Source organism: Trichomycterus rosablanca, chromosome 2, assembly GCF_030014385.1.
Source record: "Trichomycterus rosablanca isolate fTriRos1 chromosome 2, fTriRos1.hap1, whole genome shotgun sequence".
In the NCBI taxonomy this organism is placed as follows: domain Eukaryota; kingdom Metazoa; phylum Chordata; class Actinopteri; order Siluriformes; family Trichomycteridae; genus Trichomycterus; species Trichomycterus rosablanca.
The window spans coordinates 1,723,612-1,742,180 of record NC_085989.1 but is presented as its reverse complement, the minus strand read 5'-3'; the positions used below and the strand labels follow the sequence as shown (position 1 = coordinate 1,742,180).

The following is an 18,569-nucleotide window of genomic DNA, read 5'->3' as shown; positions in this document are numbered from 1 at the left end:
AGATTGGGCCTGAGGACAGACAGCTGCCATGCAGCAAGTCAGGACGGGGTGGGAGTCCCGCGTACAGAAGAGTTTTTCTGACGTTTGTGTAATTTATTGCAAATGACTGTAATTACATCTTTATTATTCAGCTTTGAAGAAGTTAGTTCCACCAGAACCCACTAAGATAAACAAACCCCAGTTTAGGAGATGGGGTGTTGCTAAGTTGAAGTTTTGCTAAGGGGTTGCTGTGATAATTCAGGTGGTTGCTGTAGTTGTCTTTGTGATTGGTATGATATCCCAGGCGGTTACACACAGATGCAAGGGAGTTACTAGTGTACTTTTATTATACTGACATTGGAAAAGTGTATATACTTTCGCACCCCATTTATCCCTATAGGGGGAACAATTTAACCCAACTGAACATTCTGGTTAAGGTCCTTGCTCAAGTGCCCAACAGTGGCAACTTGGCAGTGGTGGTGCTTGAACTGGCATCCTTCTGATCCTACTAGTGTAGTGGTGTCATTCACCAACAGTTCCATCCTGTCCACCTGTCCACCCACCTGTCTGACCATCTATCCGTCTGTCTGGCCATTTTCACTGATTCATCTCTGTTTCTATTCACCATTCATCCATTCATTCTCTCTCTGTGTGTGTGTGTGTGTGTGTGTGTGTGTAAGTGTCTGTCTCTGGACTGTAGGAGGTGAAGCTGCTGGCTCAACTAACGCAGATCTGAAGCTCCTGTTAAAGCAGTAAATCTCAGAGCGGCTCTGTGACCTTCAGATCCTGCGGTGTGGCACCTACAGTATATTTCACTTCGTTCTGACATGTTTACCAAACGAGTCAAGTTAACAAAGTTCAGCTCCGACCCTGCGGCTCCTGAACTCCAGCATCGGTTCACAGGACTGCAGCTTCTCCTTGGTTCTTACAGTGGAATAGCGGGTGTTTTGAAGAGCGTACGCGGTTCCAGAGATCAGGAGCTCGGAGCGATGAGCCTTTGGCCGTGTTCCTGTGGAATTTACTGCAAACCTGAAGCATTTCCATGCTACGTCTCCAAAATATTTCAGCTCAAAGGTCTGGATAGGAAGGAGAAGTTGACAAGTTTGACAGGCGGAGGAAAATGCAGCTGTTTGGGTCCTGACCCTCTTTAAGGTGGGAGGAACGTCCTGTCATGAGAGGATTAGTGCTAGCTAAATCTTTTAGACACACCAGCATGCATCATTCATTCATTCATTAGTTTATTCATTCATTCATTAATCTACAATAATAGCTTTGCCGGTGCAGAATGTCACTCATGCCAGTCTACCAACTACCAGGGAAGAAACCAAAGTACCTAAATGAAACTGGCACATACAGCGACTATCAGAACAGTGACTGGAGGTGATGATTGAACCCAGGTTGCTACAGCCGTGCAGCACCAACAGACCTTGAATACAACCTGATAAGAGTCAAAGTGGGTCCAGTTTTACTCAGACGCACTAGGCGCAGGGCAGGAAAAAACCCTGGAAAGTGCAACAGTCCATCTCAGGGCACCACACACTCACTCATTCACTTACTCATGATTAGGGGTAAATTAAAGTAGCCAATCCACATGCTGGCATGTTCAGGAGGTGGGAGAAACCAACAGGACGACGTACAAAAAATCTATTGTACGGTGATGATGGAACCCAGGTAATTTCAGGTACTTTGGTTTCTTCCCTTTAAAGAACATGCCAGTTGGTAGGCTGGCACGAGTGACGTCCTGCATGGAAAAGCTTTTATTGTAGATTAATATACATAAATAACTGAATGAATGAATAAATGCATGTCTGTTACAAACTGGTCAAGTGTTTTGATTTTTGTCTCCCTGTACAGTACCAACCGGCTGGTGTGTTGCGGGTATCATGGAGGTAAACGAGCACAGTTTTACCCTGTGGTGAGGCACAAAGTTTACAAGTTTAGCTCCAAGGGTGTCATGTTAACGAGCTGACATTTTTAGTGTCTAAATGTGATGATATACTGCAGAGAAGCATCACTTCATCCAGCCGCCATAAAAGTCACACTTAGCTTCTTTCCTCCAGACGCTAGTCAGACATTGTTATTATTATTTCGAATTCAATCGAAATATTTTTTTGACCTGTCTGTGCAGAGACTTCTCCGGATTCTCTGAATCTTTTAATAATATTATAGTCTGTAGATGGTAAATTCCCTAAATAATTTTCACTTTAAGTATTTTAGACTCTCCTCGAAAAACAGGGGTGTCCAAGCTTTTCTTGTTGGGGGCATTTAGAAAAAAAAAAACGTGACAGACCTTGGATTCTGTGCAGTAAAATAAATAAAAATTTTGTCGCTACAGCAGCTGTTTACTGACGAATTAAACATACCCACCTCCCACCTGAAGTTTAGGTGTAGCGTGGAGCATTTTAGACCGGTAGCGACACCCAGTGTTCAAACCAGGAATGACTTTTTATTTAGACCTGACCTGTGAGCCAACTTTCATTTCATTTCTAAAATACATCAGGAGCCACAAACTTTCGACTTGAGCCGCAATAAAAAAATAAAAATAAAAAACAAACATTGGCACGTCTTAATATTCAACATTTTTCATTAAGCTCTTAATAACGAAGTGCAAGTCTGAGTTCCTGCCACAGCAGCTTCATGGTTGAAGTTCTGGACCACAACCTTCAACTGTAGAGAAGTGGAGAAGTAGGGAGGGAGAAATCTTTCCTTCATCGCTTTATACATAACGCTTTAAATGATATGAATCAACATTTTCACCTCTTATGAATTACTTGAGTCGAATACAATCAAATGACACCAAATGCACCTTATTTTATTTCTTTTATTAACTAAAAAGGCCACAAGAACAAGTTATTTACAGAAGGATGAAACAAAACAAACACAATAAAAAAACTATCAGGGACAGAAAGTGAGTGACGGATCACGGCGCTGCTGTTTAACCACTCGTTGAAACTTCGAACGGGTAACACTGAGGAAAATCATGCACGACCTTCAGCCCTTCGTTGTACAGCTCCAAATCTGCAGAGAGGTAAAAATAAAGTATTACATTTTGATTTCACTACAACCTCAGATACACAAACTGAATCTCTTATTCTGGACACATGATGAGAAGAATCGGCTCATGGAAAATAATTATGCTTGGGATAGTTGAAGGTAAAAGAGGAAGAGGATGGATGAATGGATACCATGTAGAGAAACAGCATCCATACGGTCACCAGGACTTACAATAAACTTACTGTGCATACGCAATTATATACAAACAGAACTTAGGCTACTGTTCTTTTTTAAAACTGGAAGAGCAATCTGTGCTTTAATGGGCAATGGTTCAAGTCCCACCACCGCCTGAGTGAGGCCCTTAACCCCTGCTCGTGTTGCCCTCTTTCGCAACTACGCATCGAATGCCAGAAATCTGTGACGATAGGGAGATGGTACTACTCACCGAGCACTTTATTAGGAACACCAATCTGGTACTTAGATGCACCAACCATACAGATCAACTGTGTGGGTATACAAGTACTGACCGCAGCCCCACTTATTGGACCCTTACTGATTGCACTGTTTGGATGGACATTACCCAACCTGGTAACCTCATGGTAGTGTGTTATTCTGGTATGAGTGCAGCAGTGTTGGTAGGATTACTAAACACCTCAGTAGAATATAAAACGTGATTCTTTACCGAACGAGATTCCTTTCTCGTCTCTGAAGATGGTGTACGATGAAGCCATGATGGTTCCTTTGTTGGACACCATGCCGACCACTTCTACGATTCCACTCAACTCTTCCTCCAGCTACGAGAGAAAAGACACAAACGGAATGTAGTTTGTTTCAGTAAAGTGGTAGAACTAAAACATTTAGAAGCAGTTAAGAATACCGAGTATGGTCAACCTGGATAGTCACAAGAAATTTACATTTGTGTACTAAGGAGACAAAAACTATTAAATATATTTTATTATTGGAGGTACAAGGCCAGAATAAGGTTAAAAAAGGTATGACAAAGGAAAATAAATCAGCCAAGTTACTGAAATTAATGAAACCATTTAGAATAAACCTCTAACTTCAATTGTACCAGATATATTATAATCATTCATTCTAGTGCTTGTATGCGTGTTGTTGTGGTAGTTGTTGTTGATCACGTACAGGATCGTTGAGTTCCACCGATGCCATCTTTCCCTCTCCATCTGACAACGTGAACGACTTTCCAGTCGGATTAACCTTTAAAAGAAGTAAAAGAAACAAAGAAAACAGGTGTAAAAATAGTACAGATTAATTAGTTTGGGGAAGAACCTGAACACACAGCAATCCCTGTAAAGATATAATCTCATAGTCCTCATAACAACCCCACTGAACACTTTTGGGATGAATTAGAATGTCAATCGTGAGCCAGTCCTTTGGTCTTTGCAACCAATTGGCCACAATTCCACTCAGGACCATAATGCCTAGGGTTTTGGAATTTAATATCCGACAAGCTCATTGTTTGGTGTCCATATAATAAATCAGACTGCACGGATTACTGTGACCTTGCTCATTATAGGTGTAATTGCACCACTAGTTCTAGTTTGAGTATTTTAGAAGAAAGAAAAATACATAAAACAGTCGCAGTGTAATTTATCAGCCTCCTTGATACGCATAAAAGTTATGAAATATATTTTTTAATCTATTTGGATAGAATGTTGAGGCTGTACGGAATACCGTGACCGTACATAGTTTGCTCCTCGTTTTGTATTTACTCCCAGTACAAGAGCAAAAAAGAAAGAATATTAGTTTGAGTGCTTGAGTTCAAATAAGAACAAATACAAGTCGCAAGGGAGTTTGTTTGTTTCATGGTCTTGCATATAATTATTACAGAATTTTATATTTAATATCAAGTGTGCGGAACACTGTGTCTGTACGGAATACCGTGACGTTGTTCATTATAGCTGTCTGTGCACCACTAGTTCTAGTTTTAGCCTTTTTAGATGGAAAAAAAATAAATAAATACGTAAAACAGTCGCAGTGGAATCCATTAACGTTCTTAATCCGCATAAAAGTTATGAAATATATTTTAATCCATTTGGACAGAATGTTGAGACTGTACGGAATACCGTGACCTTACATAGTTTGCTCTTGGTTTTGTATTTACTCCCAGTACACGAGCAAAAAAGAAAGAATTCGAGTTTAAGTGCTTGAGATCAAATAAGAACAAATACAAGTCGCAAGGGAATTTGTTTATTTCTTGGAATTGCATAAAACTGTTAAATAATTTTATATTTAATATCAAGTGTGCGGAACACTGTGACTGTACGGAATACCGTGACAATACACTACCTTGGTCCCAAATGATTACATAAAATGGTTTTAATGTCCCTGCGTGTACTTTTAAAGTTTAAACTGTCACTAATTGGTGAAATGCAACACATAAACATGTGATAAAAAATAAATAAAAGTAAAGATTACCTTCTCCACACGCCCTATGAAACACACAGGTCTGCTAACATACTGAGAAAGCATCGAGCTGTTTATCCGAACTTTAGGAGACTCAGACACTCCCGTCATTTCGCTTTTATTGCTTTATTACGCTTTAATGACTGATTTATTATAATTAATGTACAAGTTTAAGCTGCAGAGATGCAAACAAACAGCGAATGTCACACAGAACCCGCCAAATACACACTGACGCACTTCCTGTCGACTGAAGTATGCTTTTTCTTCTGTGTTTATTAAAGGGTTGTGAACCAATAACCGCCCTCTACAGTGCTGGAGTGCAGACAGGCTGGAGGCTCTACTGCACTGGATTACTGGCTGGATCCTTGACCTGAAGCTGCTAGGATAGTTGGGAATCTTCTGTGAGTTCCAGGCTTCATGCTCAGCATAGAATTCACTGCATATATGATGTATGATGTGCCAGCGGTACAGCACAAGACGAGAAGGACCCCGCCCGGGTGGTAGATAGATCACTTTATTAATACCAGAGGGAAAAAAAGTTCACTCCCAGACCTGGAATCAGTGTATGCTGGGCTGGCCGCCTCCAGAAGAAAGCCAGCAACATCACTACAGATCCCACCCAGGACACAGACTGTTCGTCCCTCTGCCTTCAGGACGGAGATACATGACAATAAAAACTCGGACTAGCAGGCTGTGACCTCCATCACTCCCTCTGTACACCCCCGTCCAAACCTCTAGGAACTCACGCATTTTCACACCTTACTTTTGCCACTTTGCACCTCAAATCTTATATGCTGCTATTATTGACTATATGTTTTTTGTCTGTGTTGTTTTTCTCTTAGTGCTGTTGTTTTTCTTCTTATATGATTCACTTATGTTGAGAAGTACCACACAGTATTTCGTTGTACTATGTACAATGACAAAGTTTCTATTCTGTTCTATTCTATACAAAAGACTGTAACTGTTTCCGTAGTTCAGCTCTTTCATCTTTATATCTAAGACAAATGACAAGAACATGCAAAGCTTCTGGTATTTACATTCAAAGCATTTAGCATACACTCTTATTCAGAGTGGTAAACATTTCCGTACTCTAGTACTAGAAGATTCCAGTCTGAGAACATGAATCTGCTTTAGTAAGAGTAAGAAGTATAAAAGTATGGGTGTTTTTTGGGGTGGGGTGGGGGCCTCAGTTGGTGCAGTGGTAAATTGCACTAGCTTGGGGTTCAAATCCCCAGTTTTGTTCTGTTTAAATGCCATCTAGATTCTGTAAGATTGATGTTCTTTCTGTTGTGTATCTTAATTTGATTCTCCTGCGATTTTTTAATATTGATCTATTTAATGTTTTTTTTTTTTTATTCTGGATACTGGCACCATTATGTTTGGTTCTTTGCCTATTTTATCTGCTTTCTCATTACCTGGGATTCCAATATATGCTGTTTTCCATAACTGTCTCTCTCTCTCACATTCTTAACCACTTATCCAATTAGGGCCGCGGGGGGGGGGGGAAGATGCTGGAGCCTATCCCAGCTTTTCAGTGGGCGCAAGGCACGCAGTAACACCCTGGACATGGCGCCAGTCCATCGCAGGGCAGACACACACATACATACACACACACACACACATACACCCATTCACGTATAGGGCAATTCAGTGTCTCCATTTAACCTGCATGCTTTTGGACTGTGGGAGGAAACCGGAGCTCACGGAGGAAACCCATGCAGACACGGGGAGAACATGCAAACTCCGCACAGAAAGGACCCGGACCGCTCCACCTGGGGATCGAACCCAGGACCTTCTTGCTGTGAGGCGACAGTACTACCCACCGAGCCATAACTGTACAATTTACATTTACATTCATTGCATTTATCCAGAGCAACTCACAATTGCAACCAATTACAGCACAAGCAGATGAGGGTTAAGGGGGTTGATCTTGGTGATGGTGTAGCTTCAACCAACGACCTTTATTGTGGATCAGCACCAATGTTTTTATTCATAGAGCTGTTTGTATACTAAGCAGTGCTGAAATAGAGTCAGATTCTCCTCTGTAAGATACACAGTCTCATCACACACATGTCCAGAAAGAAAGAATTGTCATGTATTCATAGTTCCTACTACAGAAGCATCACTCGATTGTGGAGTAAAATTCGTGTCTGATGTCAGATAAATGAATTAAAATCGACCCTGATCATGCTGACGCTGTAAATTAAACAAAGACATTAATAAATAAGTAAATAAATAAAGCAAACAGCACCATGTGGTGGACTTTGTATGATTTGGGACGTGAGGTGCTGTGTAAAGCTGGATGTTTCACGCATGCGCAGTGTTACGAAGAGTCATACGTGAACATGAAACTTTAGCTAATAAGTGTCAACTGGTTGCACTTTCTTATATCGCAAAACAAACCCAAAGAAATGGTTAGATTATTACATGAACAGTTTATATAACACGGTATTTATGTTTGTGTTCTATTAAGAAGTTGTTTTGCTACAGGAAATAAGAAATTGCGGTAAGTTAACTCGAGCTAACCGTGCTAACTGGCTAACATTCTGACGTCATTGTTAACATGTTTTGTTTATTTCACTAAAGCTCACATTAAACATGTGAATTATTTACATTTAATTAGTTAATAAATAGTTTAATATACAGTCTGTTTATTAATGTGCTACAGAAAATGCTGAGTTTCTTCGGACTGCGGAAGGATTCTAAGAAATCATCACCATCATCCGAAAGAGAAACTGATGGATTTGTTATTATAGGTATGAACAAAAATATACATTATATACATAAATAAATCTTATTAATACTCCTAAAGATAATAATAAAAATAATAATGCACCAAATGTACTGGTAAAGTCATACACTTGAAACTAAAGTGATGCTGAACATTGAGGAAGTTCTGGAGAGCATGATGGAAGGTAGAAGATTGGACCAAGTAGATTTAGATTTGCTTCGATTAGCTACGATTGATAAAATCTTTGGTCAGGCCAGTAGAATGTGAAGCCTGGGTACTGAAAAAAGAAAGAAAGACGAATTCAGTCTAGAAAACTGCTGAAAATCTTGTAGAGGAAGATGATCACCACTGAGCGAGTGTACGAGACAGCCAGAACAGAAAATGAGCTACTGAACCACATTATAGTCCTGCAAGTTACGTTACTTACTGCCCTGTCTGTGTAGCCAACCATCACAAAGAGATGATGATGCAATGACAGGATGTGCAATGCCTAGTTCACATTACACTATTGCTAGAACATAAAGTTCTTTTTTAAGGAAAAATCTTGCTGCTCAGATCTTCTACTCCAATGTCATTTGCTGAATATGAGAAAGCGGGGGTCCTCAGAACCTTGAGTGCGCACGGGAAGGTACTCGTCACACACAGACAGTCAGAGTAAAACTCCCAGTTTATTCTATGAAATGGATTAGTATTTATAGTTGGTGTAGTACGTGAAATGTGAGTAGAAAAGTAGAAATGTGAGCTTATTTCTAAACTTGGTTAAATTTTAATAGTAGGGCTTAAAGAAAACTATTTATGTGGATAACCTAAAGCCATATGGTTAAGGTACTGGGGTTGGTGGGGACATAAAACCTGTTTACACAGGGGCTGTGGTTAACTATTGCTGGGATGTGTAACTCGGTCAAAGTAGGGACAAGGACAAGTGACCAAAAGTTTATGGACATCTTCATATTCTACCTATCAACTATTTATGCCCTGATTTTTTATGTGTGAACTGTTTAACGACTCGATCACTCGCAGACTCAAGAAAAATATCTAGCATGATAAATATCTGGACTTGTCGGCGATCCTGTAGTGTGAACGGCGTTGCGATCAGGTTGCGAGTGGCAACAAGTGCGGTGTCGAACTACAGCCAATGAGAACGCAAGATACGGGGTGAGGGGAAACCCAGAGGGGTAGTTGTAAAAACGTGGGACGGGGCATAATATAGTTTCTATCAGAATACATCAGCACACACAAGCTTTACAGTATTTGTGACTTATCGTCCACACCAAACCATAATACCAACTCACTACAGAACAAACGATCCCTGCTGGTCGCGTAGCCCATTCTACTCGGATTCATTTATTTATAAAGTCACAGTCACAGTTTTCTTGAATGATTATAAAACCTCAAAGCTTTAAAACAACTACTTAAAGACCAAAGAGGATGAAGGAGTGTTCAGTGTCATAGACTTTCCTCCACAGTTATCTGCTCTTGAAGACGGAGAAAGCCGAGCATTCTGTGACATTACAAGATACTCATTTGGTGACATTAAGTTTCACAACATCAAGATACTCTTTGGGATGTTGTGAAACTGTGATGATGATGGGTGAACATGGATCATCAGGTTTTGTACAAACATGAAGTAGAGTCCATGCAGCTTGAGTGCATTCTGTTATTACAGCAAAAGGGGGAAACATGTTTACATTAAAATAACATCATATTAAATTAGAAGGATTTTTCCAAGTGGTATCAGACATTTGGCCCCCACTTGCTTGCACTGCATTCAGTCACAATTGTAAGTCACTTTGGGTAAAAGCGTCCACTAAATGGTGTACACGTAAATGTTTTGGTGTTTTTGGTGTGAAATGAAATGTTCCGTTTTTTCCACTGATTAGGCAACATGATTATAATGCAAGAATAATAAACTATTCATGAAGAATAGTATTTCTCCTTGCGGAAAAACTCAGTATGGCTCAGATTCCTGTTCCTTTTTCTTGCCACCATAATTTCCCACCGATGGTGCAGATTTAATCCGGAAGGCTCTGTGAGGAGCGGGTGCAGATGGCCGGTGGTCTCGTTGTGTCTCTTGGCTGAAGCTGCCGTTTCGAAGCCGATGGTTTCTCTCTGATGAATGAAACAGTCAGAATTTATACACATCCTTTTTTCCAGACTAAACCCACCCTCTGACTAAATTCCACCCGGGCTGGTGGGTTTCTACTAAATGCCTCTTTCTTGTCTTGAACTAGACACGAGGAGAGATCTGTGGTTGTGTTACTGGGTAAATACAGCTGATACAACAAGTCAGTTTTCTCCTCATGCATGTGGCAAACAGAAACGTTCTTATCTATGTTGTTGATCTGCCTTCAGTATTGATTCTAAATCATCATCTTGCACCTGACGTGATTATTTATTCATTCATTCTTTTATTTCGCCTTTTCTACCCCAATTGTAGATTTGTCAGACACATGCAGTTTGTCGGCCACTTCTTATCACACAGAATTAGATGTACTGGTCCCTGTGAAGATGCTCGGCTCACAATCTGCATTTTATAATCCCAGAGGTGTTCCACTGATTAATTTGAGTGCTCTGTGCAAGCCACTGGAGTTCTTCCTCATGAACCCTATGAACCCTGTCAAAGAATGTATTTATGGACCTGGCTTTGTGGTGGGTAGCACTGTCGCTTCACGGCAAGAAGGTCCTGGCTTCGATTCCCAGGTGGAGTGGTCTGGGTCCTTTCTGTGTGGAGTTTGCATTAAAATTAAGCTTTGGATGAATTGGTTCTACGTTTTTCCACTGAAGAACCGGGAGAGTTTTGCTTGTACAGCGTCTGTATCTGACGTCCTGAAGAGCAGAAACTCTCGTGACCACACTACACTGGTTGAGTCATGAGCAGCTGTGGTTCTTCTGAGCTTCCGTCTGGGTCTCGTTTTTATTTTTTCCTCCTCTCAGTTTTACTGCGCGTCCTCAGCGCAGATACGAATAACTGATCGATTTTCTTTGTGGTTGCGAAGACTGAAAATGACACCAGAAGTTTTGGAACACTGGAAATGACACCCAGTCGTTCCGTTATAACGAAGGTGTCGATGTGTATTTCCAAAACACAGAACGGATGTTGCCTTTTCACGTAAATACATACGATGTTTGTAATGGAAAAAAAAAAATCGCATTTTAAAATGCAAAACACGCATCGTGATAAACACCGACCAGGCATAACATTCTGAGCACTGACAGGTGAAGTGAATAACACTGATTATCTCTTCATCACAGCACCTGTTAGTGGGGGCATATATTAGGCAGCAGGTGAGCATTTTATCCTCAAAATTGATGTTAGAAGCAGGAAAAATGATCAAGCGTGAGGATCTGTGCGAGTTTGACGAGGGCCAGATTGTGGGTCAGAGCATCTCCAAAACTGCAGCTCTTGTGGGGTGTGTCCCGGTCTGCAGTGGTCAGTATCTATCAAAGTGGTCCAAGGAAGGGACTGCGGTAAACCGGAGACGGGGTCATGGGCGGCCAAGGCTCATTGATGCACGTGTGGTCCGATCCAACAGACGAGCTACTGTAGCTCAAACTGCTGAAGACGTTCATGCTGGTTCTGATAGAAAGGTGTCAGAATAAACAGAGCATCACAGTTGCTGGCTGTTTTGGCAGCCAAAGGGGGACCAACACAATATTAGGAAGGTGGTCATAATGTTATGCCTGATCGGAGTATATACACCAAATTATCGACAGTAAGTTGACACCTGACTGTAAGCTTGTTGGAGCCCTGTTCCAGAACCAGGAACGTTAATAAGGAGCCCACCTCCAGACCAGGCACCAGTGTTGGGCCCAAAGTCCTGGCTTGTCTGTTTTTAATGTGTTCATCGGGCTTGGAGTCATTCTCTGTGTGTGCAGGCCACCAGTTCTTCTCACCATCCTGGTCAAACCATGCACAAATGATATGTGTCCAACTTTGCAGCAACTTTTAATCAAATGGGCACAAATTTCCATACTTTAAAGCCTTGTGAGAAGCCTTCTCAGAAGAGCTGCTGTTGTTCTAGCTGAAAAGATCACATAGAGGTCACTTTATTTTAATACCATTTGTTTTTTAAATGGAATGTCCGACAAGCTCATGGTCAGGTGTCCGAATACTTTTGGCCATATCGTGTATAATGTCTGTTTAAATATGAACTCCCATAACCCATGCCGTTATTTGGATTTTCATTAAACATCTCTTGGCTCATGGGAGACCGTGGGTGTGTTTCCTCTTCAGAGCTTTCTGCCAGCTTTGGCAGCCATGGCCACCGGAGTCTCGTGAGATCGTTCCTTCAGATCATTAGATCATTGAGGTTCCCTTGTTAGTCAAGAGGGAGGAAAGATCTTGGAGAACATACTAGACGTTTCACCTAGCAAACCTTCCAAACTTTTCGAATTTGCTTACGATGTGATATAGAGAGTATTTAGAGGTGGGGAAGGATCCTTTATGATGATGACACTCACTGTCCATTTTATCAGCTCCACTTACCATATAGAAGCACTTTGTAGTTCTACAATTACTGACTGTAGTCCATCTGTTTCTCTACATACTGTTTAGCCTGCTTTCACTCTGTTCTTCAATGGTCAGGACCCCCACAGGACCACCACAGAGCAGGTATTATTTAGGTGGTGGGTCATTCTCAGCACTGCAGTGACAGTGACAGTGGTGGTGGTGTGTTCGTGTGTGTTGTGCTGGTATGAGTGGATCAGACACAGCAGCGCTGCTGGAGTTTTTAAATACCGTGTCCACTCTATTAGACACTCCAGTGAGTGTAGAAACAAGGAGGTGGTTTTAATGTTATGGCTGATCGGTGTACTTGTGTATGTGTACAGTATGATGAAATTATTTATCTCCATATCCCAGCTTGTTTGGAAGCCAGGGTCAGAGCGCAGGGACAGCCCTTATATGGCGCCCCTGGCACCAGGTTTCAAACCCAAAATCTTCCACTTGGTAACCCATAGCTCTACTTACTAGGCTACCACTGTGAATTAAATTAACAATAATAAAAGAAGTCTAGAGTTTTAGATTACCATTCCTTTTGTACCACACCACATTTAATGTTTTGCTTTACAGGAGAGACATCAGAGGAACAAAGGCAGAGTGGACAGAGCCGAAACGCAGCTTATCTCTCCACCAACGTCATTATACAGCCATCAAAGGTGAGATAAGTGTGTGTTTTACGTCTAACACCGTGCCAGTGTTGCAGGTACCTCAATACTAAATAATGAACTTCTGTCTGACGTACCACCCTCCTAATGGCTGAGTGCATGAACTGGAATGCCAAGTGTGAGCCAAGCATTTAGGATGAACATCAAATGCTCTGCTTAAACGATGTGAGAAGATACCGAGCAGCAGATGCCCATCCGTCCACAGAAAGAAATGTAACCTCAGTCTCACGTTTGAAGCAGGTGAAGCGTGTCTCCGAGAGACGTAACGGTGCTGGGCCTACCACGAAAAAAGAAGGTCTAAGTTCTGCTGAGTGGGCAGCAGGTGCCCGCTTACTGAGCCCGAATCAGCGGGCACCACACGGCTCTCTGCCGCACTGCACCCAGAGCCATATGGCCGATGAAAGACGTCCCATTCTGCGCTTTGTGCTTTTATTCTGTGGGGATTTGTTCCTCTTGAGCAAATGATAAGCTTCTTTTTATTTGCTGAGCAGGTGTCTGTGTGTGAGTTCGTGTGTGTGTGTGTGTGTGTGTGTGAAGCGGGCATGGTTGCTTGGCAGCATGGCACTGAGTAAGCACAGCAGATTGCATATGCCACAGGAAGACGAAAGCGAACGGCAGATTTTCTGCTTCACACACGTCCAGCTCGTCCCAGAGTTCTCAGGTTTCAGATTTCGGCGCAGCTTAACGTCCCGAGCGCGGCCGATCGGTTCACTGCAGTAGACTAATAAATATACGTGTATATATTTAGGTGAGCAAGCTAACATGTTGCTGAGGCAGCGTGGGCATGACTAGCTTGTACGAGGTTGTGTTTAGCGTTTCGCCCACATCCTCTACACACAAAGAGTTCGATAGATAATTTAACACACTCCGCAGCTCGTGTGGGCACAGCGGGTAAAAACAGCTCGTCAGCTTTAATAGTGAACATTTCAACGCACGCAGAATCGTAACATGGAAGGAAAACGTTCAAACCCACTACGCTAATTTAAGAAGAGATTATACAGTGAGAGGAGACGAGTGACTATGTACTTTTCACAAGCATAAACAAAGAAAACAGGTGAAACGTATTGGTTCAGAAAGTATTCAGACCCCTGGACATTTCATTTTGTGCACCTCATAGTGCTGTGTTTTCGATTTAGAATGGACAGAATTGGCATTTTTACAATCTATATAAACTAATTATAGTCTATATAAACTAAGATTAATGACTTATTTGACTTATTTACTAAAGTATTTAGATCCTTCATTCAGTACTTTATGGAAGCCTGCAGATTGGTTGTCCGTCCAACTGGTTCTCCATCTCTGAACAGGACATTCGGGGCTCTTTTAAAGTGACCGTTGGGTTCTTTTTTGCCGCCTCGACCAAGGCTCTTCGTACCCAGATGCCCAGTTTGGTCAAACAGAACTCTAGGAAAGTTCAATGTTCTTCCACTGTGGTCCTGGGAGCACTCGAATGTTCTTTCATAGCCATAGCCTTGTCTTGGTTTTTGTCTCGGCTATTCAGTGTAAATTGTGGGACCTTGTAGATCCCGGTGTGTCTTTTCAAACTACACTATATGGCCAAAAGTATTTAGACACCTATCCAAGGGCTTGTTGAGCATCCCGTTTCAAAAACAGAGTGATCTCTGTGTGATCTTTTAAGCTAGAACCACAACCGCTCTACTGAGAAGCCTTTTCACAAGATTCTGCAGTATGGCTGTGGGGATTTGTGCCTGTTCAGTCAAATGATGACAGCATTTGTATGGCTGGACACAAGTGTTGGTCAGGAAAGCCTCAGTTGATGTTTCAGTTTATTACAAAGCCGAACCTTTCTTAATGTCTTTATGAATGAACACATTAGAAGGGTTGTCCCAGTACTTTTGTTCATGTAGTGTAAGTCCAATCAATTTAAATTGCAACAGGTGAACTTCACTGTACACGTAGCTTCAGAAATTGTATATATAGTGTATATAAAGATTCCTTTCATCTGGTGCTACATGTACAAGCTTCATGACCGATTCAGTTCCTTTATTTTGTGTTTTTTACAGCCGCACAGTGCAGCGCTGATCAAATCCCCAGAACCCGCCCAGCCCTCCCCAACGCCCCCTGTCTCCAAACCTCCCGCAGAACCGACATACACGGATCCCGTCCCAGTCCTGTCAGACCTCCTCGGAGACATTCCGTTCACCCTCGCTCCTCACATCCTGGCCATGCAGGCCGGCCCGCCGGGTCTTCCCGAGTTCAGCCTGCCTCGAGACATCAACGAGAACCTGGCCAGCTTCTGCTACGACTTCAGTCTGGAGAACTCGGTGCTGTGTGAGCCGTGATTTTAGCCTTAATACTGTCATCGGGTTTAATTCTGTGAACGATGCAACAAGGTTCTCGGTTGGTTGATGAAATGATTGTTTTTTTGTTGATTTAGAGTTTACATGGAGCACAAAAAAGCCAAGTGCTTGTGTAGAGACGGGATTCAGACGTATCTCAAAGAGATAAAGGGGGATTTGAAATGATTTAGATGTTTAATTTAGTCATTTGTTTTATGAAAATGCTGCAATAAAGTGTTTGTATTTCTTGATTTTTCCTCTATCGTACTGTATCAGGTCCGTTATTCATGTGGAGTTTCAAAATATTTTAATCCGCCTCAACTTGATATGTACACCAAATTGCCCAAAGTATATGGACACCCTTTATAATGATCGTATTGAGGTGTTGAACGCTCTTTTAACTGAATCAGCAATCAGTCAGGTGTCCACATACTTTTTGGCATTTTTGGATGAACGGTATTCAGATTTTCAGATTTTGAAAGTCTCGTTCGACCTGAATGTTTGCAGTGAGTGTTTGTTTTACTTGTAATCACCATGTGTTTCAGCAGGGATGAGTTTTTTGTTTAATATGGGTGCTGCTACGTACAAGATGCACTTTTTACAGAGGTTTATTGCAACTTTTGGTTTGCGGTGTTTATTTTTGGCTTATTCGACTTATTTGTATTTTTTCTTTTGTGGTTTGATTACAAATGTCTTTGCATCTTTCTATTAAATGTAAATTGTTTCATACAGTATACATTTATACAAAAGTCTAGACCCCCAGAGTAAAAATAAACACATGCCTCTATATTATTTTTTGTAATTTTAGCCTTTTACTTATTGAAAAAGTGTAAATATTAAATGTGCCATAAATTGTCCTCTTTCATTTTATTTGAAATATGTTAAATTCCAAGCTGCAAATTTTTATTCCACTAGAGGAGGAAACAATTCACCAGGGGTGTCCAAACTTTTTCACAACTCTGTACAACACATGTTTATTTCCTCTATCAGACACTGTAATGCAGTACGTGATATCAAATATTAAAGCTGTAATTTTTATGTGACAGAGTTTGTTGTCATTAAGTAAGTGAGTGTCACATTTACCACCAACCACATTTTGTCTTTAATTTAATGGTAAATAAAGCAAATAAAGTGTAAATTGTGTAAACGTTTGTTTTTCAGTAGTTGATTCAAAAGTGATCAAAACATGACAGCTCAGCAGGGGGGTGTAAACTTTTGCATAACTCTGTACATCACTTGTTTATTTCCTGATACTGTAATGCAGTAAATCTGATATAAATCATTAAAGCTGTACTAAGTAGGTGAGTGCCAGAGCATACAGAAAGTATTACACCAACCACATTTTATCTAATCTTTGCATAACTCTGTACATCACTTTCACTGTACATTTCCTCTGTCAGACACTAATGCAGTAAAAATAATACAAATAATTAATGCTGTACTATTAATGTGACTGAGTTTGTTGTCAATAAGTAGGTGAGTGCCACTTTTACAACCAACCACATTTTATCTTTAATGGTAAATTAAGCAAATAAAGTGTAAATTGTGCAAACTTTTGTTTTTCAGTTAAAGATTTTCCACTTTTAAAGTGAACAAAACATGACATTTCAGCAGGGGTGTGTAAACTTTTGTACAACTCTGTACATCACATGTTTATTTCCTCTGTCAGACACTGTAATGCAGCAATTGCATTAAAAATCATCAATGCTGTACTTATGTGATCGAGTTTGTTGTCAACAAGTAGGTGAGTGCCAGAGCATACAGAAAGTATGACGGCATGTGCATTAACTCTTCCACCAACCACAGTTTATCTTTAATTTATGGTAAATATGGCAAATAAAGTGTAAATTGTCCAAAAGTTTGTTTTTCAGTTAAAGATTTTCCACTTTATCCACTTCGAAAGTGAACAAAACATGACATCTCAGCAGGGGTGTGTAAACTTCTGCACTGAACAGTATGTAAATGTTTTTTAGGGCGATACTCGCACTGTAAGTATAAAGTATAAAGTAAAGTATAAAGTTAGTATAAAGTAAATTAAGTGTAAATCGACTTTGCTCTGTGCGCTTGTGGGTTTCCTTGGCTTTGATGTTCGGAGGCCCCGCCCACTGTCCCTTGCTGTGGTGACGCCCCGCCCGGCCGCCCTGCACCAGTGTTTGTAGTTGCAGCTCCTGTCGGTGTGAGCTGCAGTAAGTTTGTGCTGCAGGGACGTGGAGTGTGATCACATGGAGAGTGGGATTACGGTGATGATGATGATGATGATGTGATGAAGGATTTCCGGGTTCTGTATTAGAGCAGCTCTGACACTGAGGAAAGAGGAAACGTGCAGGAGGATTCAGACAGGAAACAGCTGAGCAGCTCAGTAACTAAACTTCTCTAAACTCAGGACTGAACTGTTCACTCGAGTCTCAGCCCGTCAGAGAGAGAGAAATAATCCAACAACAAAATAAGGAAACGATTTTATTCATAAATCAGCTTTTTTAGATTTACATAAATGTGTTTATTTACGTGTCTCAAGTAATTACCTGCAGACAACTAACCAGAAAAGCCAGAAAACTGATCATTACTGCTAGTTATAGTAGTAGTACTGATTATTAGTTATAGTACTGTAGTAGTACTAATTATTACTGCTTGTTATAGTCTTAGTACTTAATATTACTGCTAGTCATAGTATTAGTTCTGATTATTACTGCTAGTTACAGTGTACTGATTATTACTGGTAGTATTAGTACTCTGTTATAGTACTATTTACACTTAGCACTGTTCTGGTCATGTAATTAGTACTGTTCTAGCTATATTAGTACAGATTAATTGCTAGTTACAGATCTATTACTGATTATTACTGCTAGTTACAGTAGTAGTATTGATGTAATTATTATTGTTCTATGTATAGTATTAGTACTGGTTTAGTATTAGCTACATTAGTTGTACAGTTTTAGTTATGCAATTACTACTGCTCTAGTTATGTAATTAGT

The 18,569-nt window shown here is 40.8% G+C and overlaps 2 protein-coding genes across 2 annotated transcripts; one reads left to right on the top strand and one right to left on the bottom strand.

The window, feature by feature from the left end:
• Positions 1-2,782: 2,782 nt before the first annotated feature.
• On the bottom strand, positions 2,783-5,627 carry rpa3 (replication protein A3). The gene is made up of 4 exons (XM_062989312.1): positions 5,413-5,627; positions 4,117-4,191; positions 3,656-3,767; positions 2,783-2,997 (listed from the first exon to the last, which is right to left on the bottom strand). Exons 1-4 carry the CDS (start codon positions 5,509-5,511, stop codon positions 2,915-2,917), a joined length of 369 nt encoding a protein of 122 aa, XP_062845382.1. The 5' UTR covers positions 5,512-5,627; the 3' UTR covers positions 2,783-2,914.
• Positions 5,628-7,731: 2,104 nt separating this feature from the next.
• Positions 7,732-16,640, top strand: umad1 (UBAP1-MVB12-associated (UMA) domain containing 1). The gene is made up of 4 exons (XM_063009645.1): positions 7,732-7,906; positions 8,069-8,156; positions 13,203-13,288; positions 15,322-16,640. The coding sequence occupies exons 2-4, from the start codon at positions 8,072-8,074 to the stop codon at positions 15,598-15,600; spliced, it is 450 nt and encodes a 149-aa protein (XP_062865715.1). The 5' UTR covers positions 7,732-7,906; positions 8,069-8,071; the 3' UTR covers positions 15,601-16,640.
• The last annotated feature ends 1,929 nt before the right edge of the window (positions 16,641-18,569 follow it).

Bases quoted from the DNA above. Each gene is read 5' to 3' on its own strand.
- rpa3 (XM_062989312.1), bottom strand. From the start codon at position 5,511: ATGACGGGAGTGTCTGAGTCTCCTAAAGTTCGGATAAACAGCTCGATG. The intron at 4,192-5,412 runs GTAATCTTTACT...CTTCTTTTAAAG, and splicing joins TCATAGGGCGTGTGGAGAAG to GTTAATCCGACTGGAAAGTC. The intron at 2,998-3,655 runs GTAAAGAATCAC...ACCTCTCTGCAG, and splicing joins CGAGAAAGGAATCTCGTTCG to ATTTGGAGCTGTACAACGAA.
- umad1 (XM_063009645.1), top strand. From the start codon at position 8,072: ATGCTGAGTTTCTTCGGACTGCGGAAGGATTCTAAGAAATCATCACCA. The intron at 8,157-13,202 runs GTATGAACAAAA...TTTGCTTTACAG, and splicing joins TGATGGATTTGTTATTATAG to GAGAGACATCAGAGGAACAA. The intron at 13,289-15,321 runs GTGAGATAAGTG...TGTTTTTTACAG, and splicing joins TCATTATACAGCCATCAAAG to CCGCACAGTGCAGCGCTGAT.